The sequence below is a fragment of the Alosa sapidissima genome, chromosome 17 (assembly GCF_018492685.1).
Source record: "Alosa sapidissima isolate fAloSap1 chromosome 17, fAloSap1.pri, whole genome shotgun sequence".
NCBI classification, from domain to species: Eukaryota; Metazoa; Chordata; class Actinopteri; order Clupeiformes; family Clupeidae; genus Alosa; species Alosa sapidissima.
The window spans coordinates 34,135,198-34,159,015 of NC_055973.1; the positions used below are offsets into that span (position 1 = coordinate 34,135,198).

General features: G+C 44.9%; 2 protein-coding genes and 1 long non-coding RNA gene across 4 annotated transcripts; 1 reads left to right on the top strand and 2 right to left on the bottom strand.

Annotated features, from left to right (window-relative positions):
- Nucleotides 1-5,592: 5,592 nt before the first annotated feature.
- On the bottom strand, nt 5,593-7,395 carry dnajc30b (DnaJ (Hsp40) homolog, subfamily C, member 30b). Its single transcript, XM_042068132.1, has one exon. It carries the CDS (start codon nt 7,336-7,338, stop codon nt 6,130-6,132), a length of 1,209 nt encoding a protein of 402 aa, XP_041924066.1. The 5' UTR covers nt 7,339-7,395; the 3' UTR covers nt 5,593-6,129.
- Nucleotides 5,593-16,868, bottom strand: LOC121688512. 2 transcript variants are annotated; one of them, XR_006024615.1, is made up of 2 exons: nt 16,854-16,868; nt 5,593-5,782 (listed from the first exon to the last, which is right to left on the bottom strand). It is a non-coding gene; the product is annotated as an uncharacterized LOC121688512 (long non-coding RNA). The 2 variants fall into 2 exon arrangements; XR_006024614.1 differs by lacking the exon at nt 16,854-16,868 and adding an exon at nt 16,797-16,815.
- On the top strand, nt 7,602-21,808 carry bud23 (BUD23 rRNA methyltransferase and ribosome maturation factor). The gene is made up of 12 exons (XM_042068141.1): nt 7,602-7,799; nt 8,107-8,144; nt 9,062-9,157; nt 9,463-9,545; nt 9,782-9,878; nt 10,039-10,135; nt 11,093-11,143; nt 11,237-11,322; nt 12,332-12,377; nt 15,748-15,809; nt 17,814-17,903; nt 21,416-21,808. Exons 1-12 carry the CDS (start codon nt 7,752-7,754, stop codon nt 21,468-21,470), a joined length of 849 nt encoding a protein of 282 aa, XP_041924075.1. The 5' UTR covers nt 7,602-7,751; the 3' UTR covers nt 21,471-21,808.
- The last annotated feature ends 2,010 nt before the right edge of the window (nt 21,809-23,818 follow it).

Sequence of the window (23,818 nt, forward strand, 5' to 3'; positions counted from 1 at the left end):
ATGTCAATGGAACTCTGTATCGCAACCCCAATATCACCACCTGGCTATAGCACATCATACCTCACGCCAACATTCATCATGATTATAACATTGTCACCCTCAACTCTCTCTAACCCACTGCCTACTGATGCTTGGATCACCTCTCTCTTCTTATGTTTCATTCCTTTTGCTCCCCCTACCCACCCATTCTCTTTTGCTCTCTCAATGTTTAATGTTATTCATGGTGTTTTGTCTATACATGTTTGCTTGTGTGTCCTGTCTGTTTTTGTTTATTATGTCTATAGGCTAAAGTCAAATTATGATCTGTATGTTTTCAATGCTAAACAGGAAATGTTCATGCTGTCACCACTCCAGAACCAAATTCCTACCTCTTTATGCTCTATATTCTTCTCAGCCCCTATCTCATTCGCACACCACATTACATACCTATTCCTCCACCCCCCCTTCCCCCTCTCCTATCTAACTGACACAACAAACATTTTCATAACTGTACAATCACAACATGGTACCACTTACATTCCTGACCTGGAACATCCGTGGGATTGGATCTCAGGCAAAGAGGCTCAAAATCTTAAATCATTTGGATAGTTTAAAAGCTGACATATGTCTCCTACAAGAAACTCATCTCTCAGAATTAGACTACACCCGCATCAAATCAAGACAATTCAATCACATTTTCTCATCTCATTACAATACAAAACAAAGGGGAGTTTGCATTCTGATTAACAAAAGAATCTCATTCATCCATAACGCCACCATCACAGACCCAGAAGGACGTTTTGTCATCATAAACATCTCAATTCACAATACCCCTGTAACAATTGTTAATGTTTATGGCCCTAATACAGACAACCCAGTTTTCTTTCAGAACCTCTTCACCTCCATCTCAACTCTATCTGGCTGTCCCATCATAATTGCAGGCGACTTTAATACAGTGTTAGACCCCACATTTGACAGATCTGATCACTCTAAAAGCAAACGAATCTGGCAATCCACAAAAACAATAAAACAGTTCATGAGCGATTCTGGCCTTGGCGATTGTTGGCGGCTTCAGCACCCAGACTCCAAATGCTACTCTTTTTTCTCTCCGGTCCACCACTCCTATTCCCGTATTGATTATTTTCTAACCAGCAACTCTATAATGAAAAATATCTCTGATTCAACTATTCATCCCATAGTCATTAGCGATCATGCCCCAGTTACAATTAAATGGAACATAACGAACCAACAGCGACCAATTAGCAAATGGCGTTTTAATACATCCCTCTTACAAGACCCAAATTTCATCAGTTTTGTTGGGAGAGAGTGGGCATTCTTTCTAGAAATGAACGGCTCCCCTGAATCATCTCCTTCCCTTCTGTGGGAAACAGGAAAAGCAGTACTCAGAGGAAGAATCATCTCATATTCAGTATACAAAAAAAAGAAGGAAAAAGAACAGGAAGTAGAACTCAACAATAAAATTAAACAGTTAGAAGAAACCAATGCAAGCAACCCAACTGAAGAAACACAGGCAAAACTTAGGAAACATAAATTCAAACTCAATGAAATACTCAATAAACACACTCAATTTATGATTCACCGTCTAAGGCAGGAAAACTTCCACCATAGCAATAAATCAGGTAAATACTTAGCAAATCAAATCCAACGTAACAAAGAAAAATCAACAATCCCGGTCATAAAGAACTCAGCAGGGAAGCTAACCAGCTCACCTGAAGAAATAAATCATGTTTTTTACCAGTTTTACAATAAACTATATTCTTCAGAAATAAACCCCAACCAGGAATTCATAGACTCTTTCCTAAACAGCATCGAATTACCACAACTCAATGAGACCGAAATAAAAAACCTAGAATCACCTATAACTCAACAAGAACTGTTTGATGCCCTGAAACAGATGCCCGATAATAAAGCACCAGGTCCGGATGGCTTTCCTGCTGAGTTCTACAAACAATTTTGGACCATCTTAGCTCCACTTTTCATCAGAATGATTAATGAATCAAAACAGAAAGGACGTCTTCCAACTAGTTCCACCACAGCCTCAATTTCACTGCTCCTCAAGCCCAATAAGGACCCAACATTGCCATCCAGCTACCGACCAATTTCTCTCCTCAATGTGGACAATAAGATAATCGCAAAAATGCTAGCACACAGATTAGCAGAGGTCACCCCATCCATTATCCACCCAGACCAAACAGGCTTCATTAAAGGTAGAATTTCATCCACCAACACCCGCAGACTGTTAAATATAATGTATCACTCTACAAATTTTCAAGATAATACCATCATAGCAACTCTGGACGCAGAAAAAGCTTTTGATAGGGTGAACTGGAATTTCCTGTTTTCCACATTAGGGAGGTTTGGCTTCGGGGAGTCGTTCATTAACTGGATTAAACTTCTATATACCTCTCCTTCAGCCACAGTAATCACCAATGGACTAACATCACAAAGTTTCACTCTTCACCGGGGAACTAGACAGGGGTGCCCACTCTCCCCCTCACTATTTACAATCTTCATTGAACCCCTAGCAGCTGCCATCCGTCAGAACCCCCTCATCAAAGGTGTCCAGACTCCATATATGCATCACAAAATCAGCCTTTATGCTGACGACATTCTTCTCTTTCTTCAAGACCCCACAACATCAGTAGAAGAAACCATCAAACTCATTGACACATTCTCTAAAATTTCTGAATACTCAATCAATTGGAATAAATCTGCAGTTCTCCCATTACATCCCAACAGCTGGGATGTGACAGCCAACTCTTCACCTATCCCACTCTGCACTAACTATATCACTTACTTAGGGATAAAAGTCTCCCCCAGGCTGTCAGACTTATTTAGCCTAAATTATAAACATCCATCCTTCAAAGCCCCAACAATTTCAGCTACTCTGACAGCCTGGTGGAGATTCTACCACATCACTGATTCACCTATAGCACCATCAATTCGCACCCCGATTTGGAATAACCCAGATTTCACCGTCAATAAAAAAACACTTAACTTTCACACATGGATGGGAAAGGGCATCACTCACCTTCAACACATTCTTCAAGACAATAATCTGGCCTCATTTTCCTGTTTGGTCCAGAAGCACGGCATCGAGAGTAAACACTTCTTACAATACCTGCAAATTAAATCATCTATCCTAGGAAAAATTAACATCCAGACAGCTAACCTTGACATTCCCCCACCAATCTCAGAGCTGCTTAATATTCCCTCTCCCAAAAAAATACTCTCCCAAATTTACAAAATTATATCTCGTTCAGAAAAAACAATTGGCCTGCCATATCACAAATGGGAATCAGACTTATCAATTACTCCCGGTGCCGACTTCTGGACCAAAATGTGCAAAAACATCTACCTCATGACAAAGAATAGTAATCTACAACTAATACAATACAAGGTTCTTCACAGATTCCACTTCACTGCACATAAATTGGCTAAAATGGGGTTTGGCTCGGATCTTTGCACTCACTGCACACAAAATAACCCAGATACATACATTCATGCAGTTTGGCATTGCACTCCAATCAACCACTTCTGGGTGAGTGTCACAAAATCTCTCTCTTCCATCTTTGGCTGTCACATCCCAGCATCCCCTTCCTTATGCATACTTGGTGATACATCCACAGTCAATTTAAGCAACTCCTGCAATAAAACACTGCTGGTAGCGCTGACTATCGCCAAGAAAACAATCCTCATGAACTGGAAATCTAAGAAAAAAGCTCACATCACTCATTGGAAAAACTTGTTAACAGACTATATATCATTAGAAAACCTATCAACTACAAACTTAATCAATACTCAGGATACAACCTCTCCTTGGTACCCCTTTATCACCTACTTACAGTCCTGACCCTCTTTGCCTGAGTTCCATCTCCACACGATCATAACACACTTCATCAACAGATATACATATCATCGAACACTAGGCAGGGGAGGGTAGCTGGAACTATTATTGTTATTATTATTATTATTAGTATTAGTAATATAAATAGCATCCCCTTCTTTCCCTCCCCCTTTTATTTACATTCTCTGATAACTTTACTAATTTCACTCTTTCTCTCTGCCTCTCCCATCGTTATTCTGCCGGGGCCCCATTGGATGGCTTGGGAGACTCGGTCCTGGCGGGTCGCTGTGTGGTTTTGGCATTGGTTGGGTCCTGTGGGTTATCTATTGGCCCTGGGCCCCCGGTGTGCACCCTCCTCATACGCTCATGCACACGCCTTGTCCTGGAAGCACACAGCGCGCTTTACTCTCTTTTAATCGCACTACATGTTAGGTGACATACATAAACAAAAACTACAAAACAGGCTAGGGTAAGAGTGGAGTGCAGGTAGATGCCTCATCAGGTGTCTATCTGCATGCCTCACTTATTTTAATGCACACATTGAGGAGGCATACATCTTACACAGGGTAAGTGTGGTGTGCATGGGGAAATCCTGACAGATATTCACCATGCATGCCCACTTCTTTTAATGCTACACTCTAGATAGACCCCTCAACCTAGCCATTCACATACTGTACATATTTAGGTCAAGAGTGGCGTGTTGGGTGAAGGTCTGGGGGCGAGGTGTGGTTGGTCGTGGTAGTGGGGGATGTGTGCATATGCTGGGGGCCTGGGGCGATGGGTGGCACACAGGTCCTCCCCTCTGTCAGCTCGTCGCAGTATAACTGCAGGGGCTGGGTGGAACTGTGGCCATTAATGGGTGCCCAGGTTGGCAATCAGTCAGGCAATCAACCAGGCAATCAGTTATTCCTATTATTATACTTATCATTAATAGAATAATTACAACTCCTCTCCTCTGAAACCCTCCCTCTCTATGTTCCAGCTTCTCTCCTCCTGGCCCAACAGCAAGCCAGCCTTATACATATGCGCACACACACACACACACACACATACATCCTCACATACTCACTACCCCTCACCCCCCACCCCCATCCCAACACCACCTCATTCACACTCGTAGAGCTACCATCCGCATCCCCCCTTCTTTTCATTCCGGTCATCAATTTCATCCCTGATAATCATATCTGTAATCATCCTGGACGCAAATCATCCTTAGCCTTTCTGTTATTAATGTTATGTTGTGTTATGTTTGTGGAAGCCAAGTCAATGTGATGTCTTGTTAAGTTACAGTATGTGTTTATGTAATGTGCGTCTGTTTGTCGTATGTAGTATTCATGTGCATGTCGTAGTGTTGCATTTTCTGTAATGTCAATGATGTTTGCAAATAAAAAAAAAAAAAATAAAAAAAAAAATAAATTAAATAAAAAATAAATCATGACTGACAAGCTCTTTTCACCCTGACACACACACACACACACCCCTCTCCTTTTCTCTCCCTCTCTTCTTCCCTCTCCCTTTCTTCTCTCTCTCCCTCTCTTCTTCCCTCTCCCTCTCTCCAATTCTCTCCATCTCTCCCTCTTCTCTAAAAAAAAAATAAATAAATAAAAAATAAAAAATTGCAATAATGTGTGTGTGTGTGTGTGTGTAGACTGCATTCCAAGCCCAACTGGTCAGCACAGTGAGTGATTGCAGTTTGTGTGGGTGTGGCTCCCTCTAGTGGGAGCCAAAGATCAGACAGGTGCAGGTTGTCATTCTCAGCTGCAGGTTTAATAACTGGTCTCAGCACAACATATGGACACATGGGACCCCTGTGCATGACATTGGCGTGTTTGTGAGTGTGTGTGTGTCTGAGTTCTGAGTTTCAGCTGCGCAGTGGTCAAGGCCACCTGACCCACTGGGGGACCCAAAACACACACACACACACACACACACACACTGGGGGACCCAAAACACTCCAGTCTAGCAGACAGGAGCAACACAGGAGCACATACAGTATGGAGCTGAGAGGTACTCACACAGAATAGTGTTGTTGTGTGTGGGTGTGTGTATGCGTGTGTGCGTGTTAGCCACATACAAGCCACTCTGATGGACTCCTTGATAGTCCGGCCCTCAGTAATGCTCGAGGGGCGTCTCTCAGCCTAGCTGCTCCCACACACACACACATAGATCCTTCAGTAAGCGGGATTCAAAAGTTCACCTGTAGTCCTGGAATCTCACAACCACTTCTCTCTCTCTTACTCACACACACACACACACACACACAGTCCCAGAACCCCCTGAGCTCAAGACTCGATCAGACTGAACAGAATGATGCCGGCCACTGTCAGCAGGACGGAGACGGACACCTCGGCCATCCTCTTCCGCCGGAACTTCCTGAACTCCTCCTGCCGCAGCTTCCTGAGCGCCTCCTTGCGCTTGCGTGCGTCCTGCTCCCGCTGCAGCTGCTCGCCGTAGTGCGCCCGGTAGAACTCGTCAAAGTCGTAGTGGACCCTGCCGCCCGCGTACGCGTTGGTGTTGCTGCGCGTGCGCTGCTGCTGCTGGTGGTGGCTGGAGGGCCGCACGGTCGCAGGGTCTCTGGACGCTGCTCGGCCGCCGCTCTGCAGGTCCGCTTGGCTAAGGATGTTGTTGTCGTACTTCCTCCGCAGCCACTTGCTGCCCAGGACCATGTACGCCTCGCTGATCTGGGCGAAGCGCCGGGTGGCCTCCTCGCTGCCCGCGTTCTTGTCCGGGTGGTAGAGGAAGGACTGCTTGTAGTAGGCAGTTTTGATCTGCGACTGCGTGGCGTTAGGGGACACATGCAGGATGTCGTAGTAGGCGGTTCTGCTCCGGAACAGTGGGGGAGAGGACTGGTCATCCTTCTTCCAGCTGTAGGCTCGAGCCCCAGGCCAGTGGTGGACGGGCCACAGTGAAGTTAGAGAATTGAGCAGTTTGGACTGTGGGTCTGTCTGCAGCGCTAAAGTGCGGTACATTCTGAGCTGGTGCAACGGATGCATTCTGCCGTTCAGTCTCGCCCTCAGTAGTTGTCCGTCAGCCCAAATATGCACGCTCCGGACAGAACTATGTGATCCGCGATTAGCTGCCAGGCGATCATGCCCGCGCTCCGTGTGTGATCTACACACTACAAGACTTTGACCTCTCTCGTCTAAAAATACCACACAGTATCCGGTAAAATCTCGAGGCAGAGACACAGCCGACGAACTCTCGGGTCCATGTTCGTGATTGCCGCTATAATATACTTCAGTAAGCCCTCTTCCATAAACAGTGTTTTCAAAGTCCTCTAAACTTGGTTGCTCACCCCTCTTCGCCGGCTGTCGCCGGTGTATCTCAGGTTTTGACAGTTCCGTGAGGTGTTCATATTCCGCACTGTCAGGTGCTGACGAGACAGCAGTTGCAAGCGCTTCAACAACACCAGCGGTGTGATAAACTTTAGGTGAAGAGAGGACAGAAATCCTGAATGCTCTCACTCCCAGCCAACGGCTGACCTCCGCCATGACGGCAGAGGAGAGGAAAGCGCATATTGTCAATATCCGGAATGTGTCTGACAACCACCAATTAGGTTGCAGGATTAGCCGGAAGTTACCTTCCCTAAATTCTCGGCAAACTCCAACAAATATACAGTATTTTTCCACTTAAGCCTGTAGCCTATATGTATTTGGGAATCTATCATCGATGCAGATAAAAGTGTCAAGGCTGGTTGGTGATAGAGATATCGAGCTTTACTTTTTCTGTTTATGCCAGTTTCCCTTTAAATGTGTCCCCGTTGTCGCAGAATTATGACGTCACAGGCAAACACACATGTGGTTCTTGGGTTCGTGTCCACTACAGCTGCTGTGCAGAACAGTCGCTCCCTCTAAACTCACCGGGATTTTACATTTGTAAGTTTTGTTCCCGGCCAAAATCAACCATGTCTTCGAGCTGTAGAAGACCAGAGCATATGGCCCCTCCGGAGGTGGTAAGTAGCACAATAGGCACGCGGCGTCTTTTGCGCAGCTCCGTGCTGTCTTAGCAGGCTGCTAATTAGCTAGCTGAGTTTCGTACAACATTACAACATTGTCGGGGTCCTGTTTTGGAATCAGTCGTATGCTTTTCTGTTTTAAATGCTTACTTTTGGTTTGATTGCGTGGATAAATCGATCGATTGATTGATAAAGAATTGTCGGCTGTTGTTTATAAGCCCAGCTAGAAGAGTCAACATGGTATATAACTTACTGGCTACATTTGTTGTTGTTCCTCATGTTTTATGCTACTGTTTCCCTGCAGTTCTACAATGAAGAAGAGGCCAAGAAATATTCACAAAAGTAAGTCACTAATACATTTATGTTAGATTTTGAGTAGTCTGTTAAAAGTTAAGTCTTCATTCCTAGCGAGAGATGATTGATGTTTGAACTCCTCAGCAACTTGAAAAAATGTGTTAGAACATCTGAGCCACTCACCAGGCTTATATGTTCAAAAAGTCTTTCTCACATCACACACACACACACACACACACACACACACACACACACTGGATATTTAGTAGCAACAGCCCATCAGATACACCCTGCCCATCAGATACCCACTGCCCTTAGTCCTCCTGTGCTCCAATGCTCCTGAGCAGCCAGACAGTGCATCCCTTGCTGGTTTCCCCAGAGCCTGACAGCACTGTAGAGGAACACCTCAGGTGACCGGTTACAGCAGTGTTTCTCAAACATTTTCAGACAAAGGACCACTTAACCAATAAAAACAACCTCACGGACCACCTAGCTAAAAAAACAGTAGTCCTACTTTAACAGTATATTACACAGTAGGCCTACTCACTGAACCACCTTGCTTATTGTATTTGCACCTTGCTTATATTGTGTGAGAAAATTCATTTAAACTGGCGTGGCTTACATAAGCATTGTTACAGAACTGTTTGTATTTACATACAATTTGGTTCAATATTGCAAACAACTCATCTATATTATATTTTACCACGTCTGCTCGCGGTCCACTTGGGATAGCTTGCGGACCACCAGTGGTCCCCAGACCACACTTTGAGAAACACTGGGTTACAGGACCATGAGGATGAGGAGCACCTCAGGTGACCGGTTACAGGACCATGAGGATGAACTGGATGGAGTGGATTGTAGTATAATGGACGACTGCACTGTTAGTGCTTAAATAGACTGCACTGTGTTAATGGTCTGTGCAGCTCGTGGTCACAGCTGTTCTCTGATCTCTACTCACTGTGCAGCTCTCGTATCATCGAGATCCAGAGTCAGATGTCGGAGCGCGCTGTGGAGCTCCTGAGCCTTCCGCAAGACCAGCCGTGTTTCCTGCTGGATGTGGGGTGAGCTGCACAGCCGAGTGTGTGTTAGTGGAACTGAACCGGAGTGTGTGTTACTGGAGTGGAACTGAACTGGAGTGTGTGTTACTGGAGTGGAACTGAACTGGAGTGTGTGTAGAGTAATAAAGTGGAACTGAACCGGAGTGTGTGTTTGTAAAGTGGAACTGAAGCCGTGGTGTTGGAGACATTACTGGTCTTCTGCCAAGTTAATGTAAAAGTTCCCTCTGCAACTGATCAGCTGTTTTAACATAATGCTAGTCTGTTAATGATTACACACTTTAAAGTGTGTGTGTGTGTGTGTGTTCCAGGTGTGGCTCTGGATTGAGTGGAGATTACCTGACGGAGGAGGGACATTACTGGGTCGGTGTGGACATCAGTCCGGCCATGTTGGGTATGAGCCTGCGCTTCTCTGGGTGTGTGTGCATGTGGTTCTCTGTGTTTGGGCTGCGTTTGTGTGTGTGTGTGCGCGCGCCTGCTCTTCTCTGCCTTTGTGTGTGTGTGTGCGCGCGCTTGCACTTCTTTGGGTTTGGGGTTCTCCTTACATCTGCACAACTGGAACCAGTCAGACTGGACCCGTACTTACCTGCGTGTGTGTGGTGTGTGTGTGTGTGTGTGTGTGTGTTGCAGACGTGGCTCTGGAGCGTGAGGTGGAGGGTGGCCTGGTCTTGGCTGATATGGGGGAGGGCGTTCCCTTCAGGCCTGGCACGTTCGACGGCTGCATCAGGTAACGACGACTGTGCTGAAGTGGAAAGTGTGTGTGTGCGTGCCTGTGTGCGTGGCTGTGTGTGCGTGTGCGTGCCTGTCCGTGCCTGTGCGCCTGTGTGTGTGCCTGTGCGTGTATGTGTGCGTGTGTGCTGCTCCTGACTCTTCTGTTCTGTGTGCAGCATCTCTGCTCTTCAGTGGCTGTGTAATGCAGACAAGAGGAGCCACAGTCCCCCCAAACGCCTCTACGCCTTCTTCAGCTCCCTCTACTCCTGCCTGGTACACACACCACACACACACCACACCAGACACACACACACACACCACACCAGACACACACCCACACCACACACACACTTTGCGCACAGTTACTCTTTTAGTTAACTCTTCAATATCTATTGGGGGGGGGGGCAACTTCAAGTCAACTTTTTCATTTCCTATTTATGTGTCAGTTTAAACGCCGTGATAACTTTTCAAGCAGTCTTTCCTCTTAATGTGTCAGTTTAAACACCGTGATAATAACTTCTCAAGCCGTCTTTCCTGATCTGCGTCACTGTGTTTGGGGCGCTGTCACCCGTGGCAACCGATAGAGTAACATACCATCATGGCCGACCGGCTCAGACCCCATCCAAATCAACCCAAATTGGCATGTGACTCCTCACTCTCAATAGGCACTAGGGGGCGATATATAGATAGATAGATAGATAGATAGATAGATAGATAGATAGATAGATAATATTGTGATTGTTGTTTTAATGATGTGCAAATTAACATTATCGAGTATTTAAATTACTTATGGGGAAAAACACTCAATCACGCATTAAAACCCAGCAGCAGAGCAAGTGTCACATGATCGCTAGTGGGTCCACGTTGTCACATGCACGCCTAATGTTTATTTTGTGCAGCGAGACTGAGACGTACTTGGGATTTTGTGCAGCTACTTCTGTTCAAGTAGCGTTGATGAGACAGTCACGTGTTTTCCTACACGGTATTATATGGAGAGACATTAGCCTTTGAGTATTTTAAGTCATTTGTAAACAAAGAACTCTTCTCATGTAACGCTTTTGTAAATGGACTAATGTTTGCTCTAAATATCTAAGTTCGATTATGCTAACCGTTAGCTTTAGTTTCTATTCTGTAACTTTTGGTGTGTATGTATGGGGGTTTGGTGGGATCAGATTTACTGAGTTAGTGTTTTTTGGTGTGTGTGTGTGTGTGTGTGTGTGTGTGTTTCAGACCAGAGGCGCACGTGCAGTCTTCCAGATCTACCCAGAGAACTCTGAACAGGTAACACATCTAGGCCTACACACACACACACACACACACAGTAAAGTAAGTATGTATAGAAGATGACGTGTGTGTGTGTGTGTGTGTTCCTAGCTGGAGCTGATCACTGGCCAGGCGATGAGGGCGGGCTTCACAGGGGGTGTGGTGGTGGATTACCCCAACAGCACCAAGGCAAAGAAGTAGGAGAGATGTGTGTGTGTGTGTGTTGTGCTCACGTAGACGTGTGTGTTGTGCTCACGTAGACGTGTGTGTGTTGTGCTCACGTAGACGTGTGTGTGTTGTGCTCACGTAGACGTGTGTGTGTGTGTTGTGCTCACGTAGACGTGTGTGTGTGTTGTGCTCACGTAGACGTGTGTGTGTGTGTTGTGCTCACGTAGACGTGTGTGTGTGTGTTGTGCTCACGTAGACGTGTGTGTGTGTGTTGTGCTCACGTAGACGTGTGTGTGTGTTGTGCTCACGTAGACGTGTGTGTGTTGTGCTCACGTAGACGTGTGTGTGTGTGTGTGTGTTGTGCTCACGTAGACGTGTGTGTGTGTGTTGTGCTCACGTAGACGTGTGTGTGTGTGTGTTGTGCTCACGTAGACGTGTGTGTGTGTGTGTTGTGCTCACGTAGACGTGTGTGTGTGTGTGTTGTGCTCACGCAGACGTGTGTTGTGCTTGTGTGTGGTGCTCACGCAGACGTGTGTGTGGTGCTCACGCAGACGTGTGTGTGGTGCTCACGCAGACGTGTGTGTGGTGCTCACGCAGGCGTGTGTGTGGTGCTCACACAGACGTGTGTGTGTGTCTGTCTGTGTGTGTGTGTTGATGTGCTCACACAGGCTTGTGTGTGTGTGTGTGTGTTGTGCTCACATAGACGTGTGTGTGTGGTGCTCACACAGACGTGTGTGTGTGTGTGTGGTGCTCACACAGACGTGTGTGTGTTGTGCTCACACAGACGTGTGTGTGTGTGTTGTGCTCACACAGACGTGTGTGTGTGTGGTGCTCACACAGACGTGTGTGTGTCTGTCTGTGTGTGTGTGTTGATGTGCTCACACAGGCGTGTGTGTGTGTGTGTGTGTGTGTGTGTGTGTGTGTGTGGTGCTCACATAGACGTGTGTGTGTGTGGTGCTCACACAGACGTGTGTGTGTCTGTCTGTGTGTGTGTGTGTTGATGTGCTCACACAGGCTTGTGTGTGTCTCCATTTGCAGGTTCTTTCTGTGCCTGTTTGCTGGAGTGAGTGGGATGTTGCCCAAGGTCAGTTCTGAGCCGTGACCTTTCACCCCTGTCACATGTGATCATCTTATGAGTAAATATTCTAGTGTAGTAGTAATAATAATATAATAAGCGTTATTTGTATAGTAGTAGTGTGTGTGTGTAGTAGTAATAATAATAATAGTTATTTGTATAGCAGGGGGGTATTCCATCAACCTCGCTAAAGGCCAAACCTGGCTTATTTCTATAAGTCTCGCAAATTTTAGTGAGAATTCCGTTCCATTAATGAGGTTAACGTGAATCCCTAACCTGCTCCGTAGCAGGGTAACTTTCAAGCTAAATTAAGCTGTGTTGCAAAAAAAAAACAATCAATCGGAAAACGAGTCCAAAAAGATGGTTCCGTCAACCTGTGTTCTCGTCACCTGTAGCCTACAACTTCAAAAATAGAAGTAGGTCTAGAAATGTTTTTCCGACAGTGCACCAAGCATGGATTTACATATTCACTAGCTCCAAAGAATGTATGAAGATTATACGATTAAAAATGTTTTAACTTCACATGCGTGTGGTTTTAGGAATCGTGCTACTCTGCGTCACTTACGTTCGGTGGTGGTGTAAAGTGCAGCGAGACGGCATAGCAAAGGAATTACATTTTTGCGTGTTCGCAGGTTCGCTTCCCATACGAAGTATTAAGGCTACATTGTTTATCACCTTGATGGTGGCATTTTTAGTTATAATCTTTGATGAAAGACACATGTCTACTGCTGATAAACGGTCATGCACATTTGGTAGGCTGTTCAGTGACAGGTTTGCCAGTGGGCTATATTATATCTGATGCAAGCCAAGGATAATTATTCTCTAGACTAGGCAGCTAATAATTAAAACTGCTTCATGTGTCGACGATTGTTCATGAATGTGAAATCAACTGTGTGCTACACAGATTAAATACTAGGCATAAATTGAATTGAAAGCCATTGCATTTCAGATAATTTTATTTCAAACAGTTTGGGACTTATGGGAGACAATAGGATATTATGTTGATACTAATTTATTATTTTATTATCATATAGGTTTAGTCAGATTTTTTTTTTTTTTGCATGTCCAAATTTCCGTCAAGGATTCCCGGGACACTGAAAGACCGGGGTACACAAAACTTGGTAGGCATGTAACTCCACATGGATGGCATGGAACCATCGTTTTTCGTTTTGATCTGTAGCCCCCCACTGGACTGGACCCCCCGAAAGGAGGGTAGGGCAGACACAGTTTTCTGTGAATATCTCGAGAACCGTAGGGTTTAGGAGGACCAGTTTTTTTTTTTTTTTTGTATGTTGATCTCAAGGGGCCATGTCAACCCATTCCATAACCACTCATTTCATGTATAGCGCCACCTAGTTAAACACAAAAAAGTAAAAATGAGGTGTTATCGCAGGTATCTGTGACCTAACATAGTCAAAACTGCACGAAATTGGAAGTGTAGGATCATTATGACACCCTCTGAATGCACGCCAAGTTTCGTGGAATTCCGTTCATGGGGGGCCACACAATAAATTAATTTATGTTACTATACACCAACTGGCCTGTAGGTGGCCGGAGACAGTTTTCTGTGAATATCTCGAGAACCGTAGGGCCTAGGAGGTCCACCTTTTTTTCGTATGTTGGTCTTAAGGGGGCATTTCAACCTATCCCATTACCACTTATTTCATGTATAGCGCCACCTAGTTAAAAATTAAAAAGCAAATAATTAGGTGTTTTCACCACAATATCTCTGGCTGACATGGTCAAAATGCACGAAATTAAAAGTGTAGGATCATTATGACACCCTCCGAATGCATGCCAAGTTTTGTGAACTTTCGTTCATGGGGGGCCTTACAATAAAATAATGTATGTATACATTTAGTGACCTACACCAACAAGGATTCCCAGGACACTGAAAGACCGGGGTACACGAAACTTGGTGGGCATGTAACCCCACATGGATAGCATAGAACCATCGTTTTTCGTTTTGATCTGTAGCCCCCCCCACTGGACTGGACCCCCCGAAAGGAGGGTAGGGCAGACACAGTTTTCTGTGAATATCTTGAGAACTGTAGGGCCTAGGATGACCAATTTTTTCCGAATGTTTGCCTTCAGGGGTCATGTTAACCCATTCCATATGCACACATGTGCATAAACAGATACACACGCACACATACATTCACAGTAATCATACGTATGACGCATACTCACACAGTAGACATATGTACGCATGCATCCATATTCACAAACACGGGCACATACTGTACGCAGGCACACACACAAGCGCGCACACACACACACACACACATAAACATAAACATTGTACACGCACACATGCACACAATTCAAGAATTTCTCAAAATTATGAACAGGCAAGATGGGGGTGGGGTTGTATAAAATGAATTTTACATGTGAAATCTATGAACTAATTATGTTTTAGTACTTGTTGTCTAGAAGATACCAGTGTGGATAATGAATTGAGTGTGGATAATGCAATTTAGTGCGACAGTTAGAATCATATAGGCCTTTCAGCGTGATTTATTTTTGTGGGAAAAATGTGCTGGACTGGGCGGCGGTCATATTTTGTACCGCTCTGCGGTACATCTAGTTTTATGACCACCTACACCTAGACAATAATTTGGAGTGAACTCTTTTAATAAAAGAACGTAGGCTATAGATAGTTTTGAATATATGCCAAAGTTGTTTAAGTTTATACTATTTATTCATTCACTCGTTCTGTTCAAGCATAGACTGTATAGTCTATGTGTTCAAGAGTGAAGCCAATCAAACTCGCAATTGATTTCAAACCATTAGCATTGTTGTTTTAAATGTATGCTTTCATTATTCTCCAATTTCTGTAGGCAATCTCTTTTTTTCTCTCAATGTTAAATTTGATGACTTTCGATGAAAATCCTGTAGCTGGCGCTTGCCTATCGAAAAGAAATCGTCTAGTATTGTTAATTTTACAACATTTTTCGTCAATCTACTGTTTTGGTCTTCTACCTCGTGCACGAGCAGAGATAAAGCTGAACTAAACCTCGTTTGAATAAACGAGGCCAAGATGCCACTAACTTGAGTTAATGGAACGGCTTCAGCCCCAAGTGAAAGTCTATGCTAGTTCAAGCCAGGCTATTTCTGTTAAGCGCCGCCTTCATTAGCGAGGTTGATGGAATACCCCGCAGCAGTAGTAGTAGTAGTAAATGCTATAGTAATAATAATAGTTATTTGTGTAGTAGTAATAATAATAAGTTATTTGTGTAGCGGTAGTGGTAATGCATAATAATAATAGTTATTTGTGTAGTGGTAGTGGTAATGCATAATAATAATAGTTATTTGTGTAGCAACAGCAGTAGTAGTGGTTTGTGGCTCCTGACCTGCTCTGTGTTCTCTGATGTTTCAGGGTCTCGGATCAGAGACGGTGGAGAGAGGAGTGTCCTCTCAGGCTCAGTTTACAACGCAGAGGTGCACGCACACACACACACACACACACACGCATGCGCACACACACACGCATGCGCACACACACACGCATGCGCACACACACACGCATGCGCACACACACACGCATGCGCACACACACACGCACGCATGCACGCACACACCGCACGCACACACCACACACACACGCATGCGCACACACACGCATGCGCACACGCACGCGCACACACGCACACACACACCCCACACACCACACACACACACGCATGCGCGCACACACGCATGCGCACACACGCACGCGCACACACGCACGCGCACACACGCATGCGCACGCACACACACACACACACGCACACACACACCCCACACACCACACCACACACACACACACACCCACACCGCACGCACACACCACACACACACGCACCCTACGCACGCACAGACACACACACACACCCCACACAGCACACACACACACCCCACACAGCACACGCACACACACACACACACACACACGCGCACGCACACACGCGCACGCATGCACGCACGCACACACGCACGCACACACACACGCATGCACACACACACACCCACACACGCATGCACACACACACACACCCACACACGCATGCACACACACACCCACACACGCATGCTCACACACGCATGCACAACCACACACACACACACCCCACGCACACACGCACATACACCGCACGCGCGCACACACACACACAGCACACACAGACCTCATCTGTGAGGTCAGGCCCGTGATCATTAAAGGGTTAGTGGTCATCTGTGATCATTAAAGGGTTAGTGGTGATCTGTAAGGTCAGGCCCGTGATCATTAAAGGGTTAGTGGTCATCTGTGATCATTAAAGGGTTAGTGGTCATCCATGATCAGTAGAGGGCTAGTGGTCATCAGCACACACACACACCGCACACACCGCACACACACACCACACACACACACCGCACACACCGCACACACACACCCACGCACACACACACCACACACACACACACACACACCGCACGCACCCACACACACACACCGCACGCACACACCACACACACACACGCATGCGCACACACACACACGCACACACACCCTACGCACGCACACGCACGCACAGACACGCACGCACACACCCCTGCACACACCCCACACACACACACACACAGCACACCACACACTACATGCACACACACACACACACACACCCACACACACACGCATGTTCACACATGCATGCTCACACACGCATGCACACCCACACACCCCACACACACACACACCCCACACACACACACCGCACACACGCACATACACCGCACACACACACACAGCACACACAGACCTCATCTGTGAGGTCAGGCCCGTGATCATTAAAGGGTTAGTGGTCATCTGTGATCATTAAAGGGTTAGTGGTCATCTGTGATCATTAAAGGGTTAGTGGTCATCTGTAAGGTCAGGCCCATGATCAGTAGAGGGTTAGTGATCATCTGTCATCATTAAAGGGTTAGTGGTCATCTGTAAGGTCCGGCCCGTGATCATTAAAGGGTTAGTGGTCATCTGTAAGGTCAGGCCCGTGATCAGTAGAGGGTTAGTGGTCATCTGTGATCATTAAAGGGTTAGTGGTCATCCATGATCAGTAGAGGGCTAGTGGTCATCAGTCATCATTAAAGGGTTAGTGGTCTTCTGTAAGGTCAGGCCCGTGATCATTAAAGGGTTAGTGGTCATCTGTAAGGTCAGGCCCGTGATCAGTAGAGGGTCACCCCTTCCCTCCTGCTGAACGAGCAGTTTGACCGAGAGGAAGAGAGGGCGTCGTCCCCCCGGAACACAGACCGCTCTGGGGGGTTTTCCTTCCTCACACACACACACACCCCCAGTCCGAGGGTGGCAGTTTGAATGAGCACTAAAACACACAAGCCTGTATTTTTTTAACCGCGTCTCCATGAGTGTCGGTGTGTGAGTGTTTGTTGTGTTCTCTATGGTGACGACGTACTGTGTTGTCACGGTGACAGGTCCCGCTTTAAGAGCATGAGGGGGAGGAGTGTGAAGAAGAGCAAAGACTGGATCGTGGAGAAGAAGGAGAGACGCAGGAGGCAGGGCCGGTGAGTGTGTGTGTGTGTGTGAGTTAGGGCTGGGAATCGCAGAATCAATACGGCCACGATACCTTAAAAAAACGTTTTTTAAACAATTAACAAATGTGTCATATTTCATTACCTTAGAGCAGGGGTCCCCAACCTTTTATGTACCATGGACCGGTTTGATTCCTATTTTTTTTTCACGGACTGGCGGGGGGGGGGTCGGGGGTTCCATGTTCCATATGTGTTGTGCATGCATTACTTGAAAAGAACTAGCTCCAGTTATGTATGAACAGTGAAGGTAACGATCTCTTAAACATGTGAAAAACGTGAACTTGAAGAAGTGAAAATTGAACAATATGAACTATGAATATTGAACAACTTGAAGCTACATCTATAAGTGTGAACATGCTTAACAAAATATGGGAACAAAACATGGGAACTAAACGTGCATTACGAATATAATCAGTGGGAGCCCTGCTTGTTTCCCTGCAACAAGAAGCTTCCATCTGGGAGTGATGGAAGACAGTGACACCCTCAGTGTGTTTGAAATGTCCAGTCAATTGCGCAATTTGTCTAGTTGCAGTCATTGCCGAAAACCCAGCCTCGCATACATACGTGGTGGGAAACGTTTTCAGCGCTTTTACGGCTATCTTGGGATATTCTGCTTTGGTTTTGATCCAAAAACCCGCCAGAGAGGTTTCTTTATACACACTCTTAAGACCACCTTCATTTGCAATTTCGATCAACTGCTCTTCCTCCTGTGCTGACAAGTTAGGACTATTCGGGATATTGACAAATGGGTTGCGGACCCACTCATTGGTTTGCCGTGGATCTTTGGAGGATGGGAAGTAACGCTCAAACTCATTTGAAAGCGCAACAAGGTGATCGCGCACCAGCTGCGAGAGAAAGGGCCCTGCCTCAGTCTCTCCCAAAACCCCCACTACTTTTTGGAACATATCAAATACACCCCGGTCCACTCGTCGTCCCTACAAATCAAGCTTGGCTTTAAATGCAGCGACTTTATCTGCCAGTTTAAAGACAGTCGTCATTCTCCCCTGGAGTGACAGGTTGAGGTCATTAAGCAACCCGAATATGTCACACAGGTAAGCGAGTTTTGACACCCAGTCCTCATCACTAAAATGTGCAGCTAACGGTGACTTTTTTTCTGTAAGAAATCTCTGCAGCGGCTCTCGCAACTCAAACACTCTGGCCAGTGACCTGCTAAAGATGCTTGTTTTTTGTTGCTCATTCTAGCAGTTTAGCTACTAGACACTACCGTTCGCCAAGAACTGATCAAGTGAAGTGAGCTGACCTGAGGCTGCGCAGCGCTGAAGGCAATACTGTATGTAAAAGTGTTGAAGGCGGGACAGACAGACGTAAGAACATAGACCTTGCAAAATGCAAACATGCGTGCAATCAAACAACTGCATATAGACCTATGCCATGTAAAAACGTGACATTATTGCGAATTAAATTTAGTTTAGTTTGCATGCATTTTTTTTAAACTCATGTTGCAGGCTACGGCCCGGTTAGGAATGTCCTGCGGCCCGGTGGTTGGGGACCGCTGCCTTAGAGCCTCTTAGAAATCAAACAGACATGGCATATTTCAGTGTTTCTAGACATGTCCATGCTTATGCATGAAGTGACTGATGAGGTAAAAAGACAGATGAGTCCAATTGTACGATTTGGTGGCAACGTATTGATGGCGTATTGATTGTATTTGATGACGTATTGATTGCATGGGATAATGTATTGATAACTTATTGATAGCGTATTGGTTATAAAAGGGTCATTCTACGTCAATTCAACCATGGCCCACGCACTTATGTCTCAAAAAATTCTGAATAAATGACCAGGTGTACCTATGTTACCCAGGAGACACACTGTAAAATGACCAGGTGTACCTATGTTACCTAGGAGACACACTGTAAAATGACCAGGTGTACCTATGTTACCTAGGAGACACACTGTAAAATGACCTGGTGTACCTATGTTACCTAGGCCAGTGGTTTTCAAAGTGGGGGCCGGGGCCGCGAGGGGGTGCCAGGGGGGCCTCAGCAAGTTGGAGGGAAAAATAAAAGCAACAAATAAATACATTTGAAAAATTTTAAATATACCTATTACTATGAGGGTTGTTATACAATGCCATTATAATAATTTGTTGCATATCTGAACATTATTTTCCATGATAATGACTGGGAATAATAGTAGAGTGATAGCTCTCTTATAGCAGAAAGCCCCAAATGTAATTTTACACACTGTATGCTCCATCGTGAAGTGCTTGTGGCTAAAATAATTATTAGGATTAGCTTAATGTATTTTTAAATTTGCCGTAGTATTGTCGATGGGTTTAATAACACATCAAGGGGGTCCTTGGCCAGAACCTAGTGGTATTTGGGGGGCCTTGTCGTGGAAACGTTTGGGAACCCCTGATCTAGGAGACGCACTGTGAAATGGAAAAGGATATCCCCACCTCTGCTCAGGTGATCACGTCAGAGCAAAATTTGCCTTCGGTTATTTACTCTTTACATCAATGCTATACGAAACACAAAGTGCACCATTGAGATCAATATGTTTTGTATAGCATTGATGTAAAGAGTGCTCTGGCGATGTAAAGAGTGCTCTGGCGATGTAAAGAGTGCTCTGATTTTGCTCTGATGTGATCACCTGAGAGTACCTCAGCAGGGGGGGGTTATCCTTTAACATTTCAGTGATTTCAGTGCTACCTGTGGTTACTCTATACAAAGCATATTAATGTCAATGGTGCATTTTGCCCATGCTCAGCGTGAAAAATAAAAAAGAAAGATTTGCATAAGACGAGTCAAATTGGTGTTTTTTTAAAAAGAAGGGATCATGGAGAATAAAAACAAAAGTAAAGATCTTTGTATATTCCCTCAAGGTGTTTGGATTCTCTGAAAAAGAGATCCAAAATAATTTTGCAGACATGTGAAGTCTGCTGTTCAGACCCTGAAGAAATTTATTTTCTACTTATCTCAATAAGGAAAATAAATTAAGAGCCTATGTTGAGTACAAATGTCTTCTGAAGGCCTAAACAGAGCCCAGCCAAAAACTTCAATAACATTTTGATCAACTTTGAGGGACAGCTATGACCATGAAGGATCATCCAGACCAAACGTGAAGATTTTGCTACATACTATAAATATTTATGTACCAGCATGCAAACGTTGAGCCTCCTACATGGACGTTGTGCTATGGGCTTGTGAACTTTGACAACTTTGACCCCCGCCCCCCCAATAAAACTGGCTGTATCTTGGAAAGTATTGATCTTACATAAAAGTAGTTTTACAGTGTGTCTCCTGGGTACTGGGTAACATAGGTACACCTGGTCATTTTTTCAGATTTCTTTGATTTGATTGTGCGTGCGTGCGTGCGCGCGTGTGTGTGTGTGTGTGTGTGTGAGAGGTTTGATTGTGTGTGTGTGTGTGTGTGTGTGTGTGTGTGTGTGTGTGTGTGTGTGTGTGTGTGTGTGTGTGCGCGCGTACCCCTGTACTGACTGGCCCCTCCTGCCCCTGCAGGGAAGTGCGTGCTGACACCAAGTACACGGGTCGGCACCGGAGACCTCACTTCTGAGATGACCGGAACTGGACCGGACTGGGCCGACGGGGCATGATGGACATGTGGCTCCGCCCCCCACACCCGTGACTCCGCCTCCTGGCCTTTCACCTGTGGCTGGACTCTCTCCAGCTCGTCTCTCCGGCTCGTCCACTCTGAGTGCAGCGTCCAGCTGCTGTGCTGCGGGAGCCTGATGGACAGATGGATGGATGATGGAGAGGCGAGGACGTCCTCCTAACCCGATGGCTCTGGTCCTCCGACGGCTCTGGTCCTCCGATGGTTCTGGTCTCTTTTAATGTTTGTAAATAGTCTGATGTTGGATGACAAATCTATGACATAAAATTGTTTCCCAACAAGACTGTATCCCTTTCCTGCTTCTTCCTGGGGGGTAATTCCATCAACCTCGCTAAAGGCTAAACCTGCTTATTGCCATAAGTCTCGCTAATTTGAGTCAGTTCCTTTCCATTACATTACATTATATTTGGCTGACACATTTTTAACCAAAGTGACTTACAACATGGTCTACAGTTTTAAGCTTTTTAAAACAATTTCACACCATTATTGTGGCTTACGTGAAGCCCAGCTTGGTAACTGAGAATTTCTGCAACACAACTAGCCTGCTCTGTAGGAGGTTAACTTCCAGGTCATACTCAGTTCATTTTAACGTATTGTAGCGATCTCACCCTCAGACAAGATTCACCTTTGGCCAGGACGGCCATTTATTGAAACAGGCAGACTCACAGGGGTAGTCTCAGCCGCACATGTAACACACAATAAGGGTTTACCACACACATCAACACGAGGATAAACACATGAGGTACAACCAAAGAGACTAACACGCTAACAAATACACAACATGGTGAAGGCAACTACAACTATTATAACCGACATTACACATTAGAGCATTCACTCGCACTGCATTCTGGGAGACACTCATTCAACGTTAAACATGTACATCCACCGACGCTACAGTATCTTAAGTGGTTTTCCACAAATGGACCACAATTTTAGGCATGTACTTAACAGTATTCAATATATAGTCAATATATTCATCCAAATCCTAGTTTCGTTTGTTTTATGGCCTACTGGGTGGTCGTGGAAGAGATCATTAAAAACATTATTTGTCTTGTAAGCGGAACCAAAGTTTCACAGGCACTGTTGTGGTAGTACAAAGGACCTACAACCTCGTGCTTTCATTGGATAGCCGCCTCGCGTTCAACGGATTCATTTGCATAAAGATGGGCTTCGCCCAGCTTTTTGACGCGCGACATTATTTCAAATGCAGAGCTGCCTTCCCGGAATGTTTTTTTTTTTTTTTTTTTTTTTTTTAATTTTATTTACTTATTTCATTGTAGTCAAATACAACACAAAATAGACAGAACAAAAGACATACAATATTACATTAAATACACAACATACAGGGGTACAGCCACAGTCACATTAGGCCAAGGTGGACGGGCAGGTAGGCAGAAAAAAAACACATTAATAACCCTTTAAGGTCACATACGACTCATACAGAATCAGAGTTCTCATGGCCTTAGTATTTTTTGAGTACCTAATTGAATCAATGTAATGTCTAAACTCAATCATAAAAACAGAAAAAAATGGTTTAGAACCACTGAATTTGCTCCTATGGATGTGGTATTTAGCATATAGAAATAAAAGATTTATAATGAAGTGTTTACCTTCATATTCAGCTTCAAAGTCAAACATACCAAAAAAAATATCCTTAAAACAAAATGAAAAATCTGGGATTAATACTGTGTGAATGAACTTTAGGAATTCTGACCAGAATTTCACTGTGTGGGTACAACTCCAAAAAAGATGTGACACGTTTTCATCAGTGCTATTACAAAATGAGCAGCTGGACTCAATATCCTGCTTGTATCTGTTAAGGAAGGATTTTGCTGGATAAAACCTGTGTATTAGTTTAAATGAAATCTCTCTCACTTTATTAGTGACAATGTATTTGAAAGGCAAGGACCACACTTTCTTCCAAGGGATATTCTCTACTATACCATTCCAGTATGGAATAACATAGGGAATAGTAACAATTTCAGTCTGGAATAACGCTCTGATCTTCCTATTGATACTGTGATTTTCTACTGAGAAGCATAGACGACCCACAGTAGTATCAAGTAAATTGTTTAGATGAGTAAGTGGTTGTGGGGGAGTATTACCCTTTAACAACATTATAATCCCAGTGGGAATTGCATCAAAAACAATAGCATATTCCTTTACAGTTACTGGAATTTGATAAATTCTTAGGAATTCTGAGTATTTGTATAGTTTACCATTCAAATCAAAAAGTTGACTAACAAGTGTAATGTTATTGTTAAACCAGTTTTCAAAAAAAAAAGATTTGT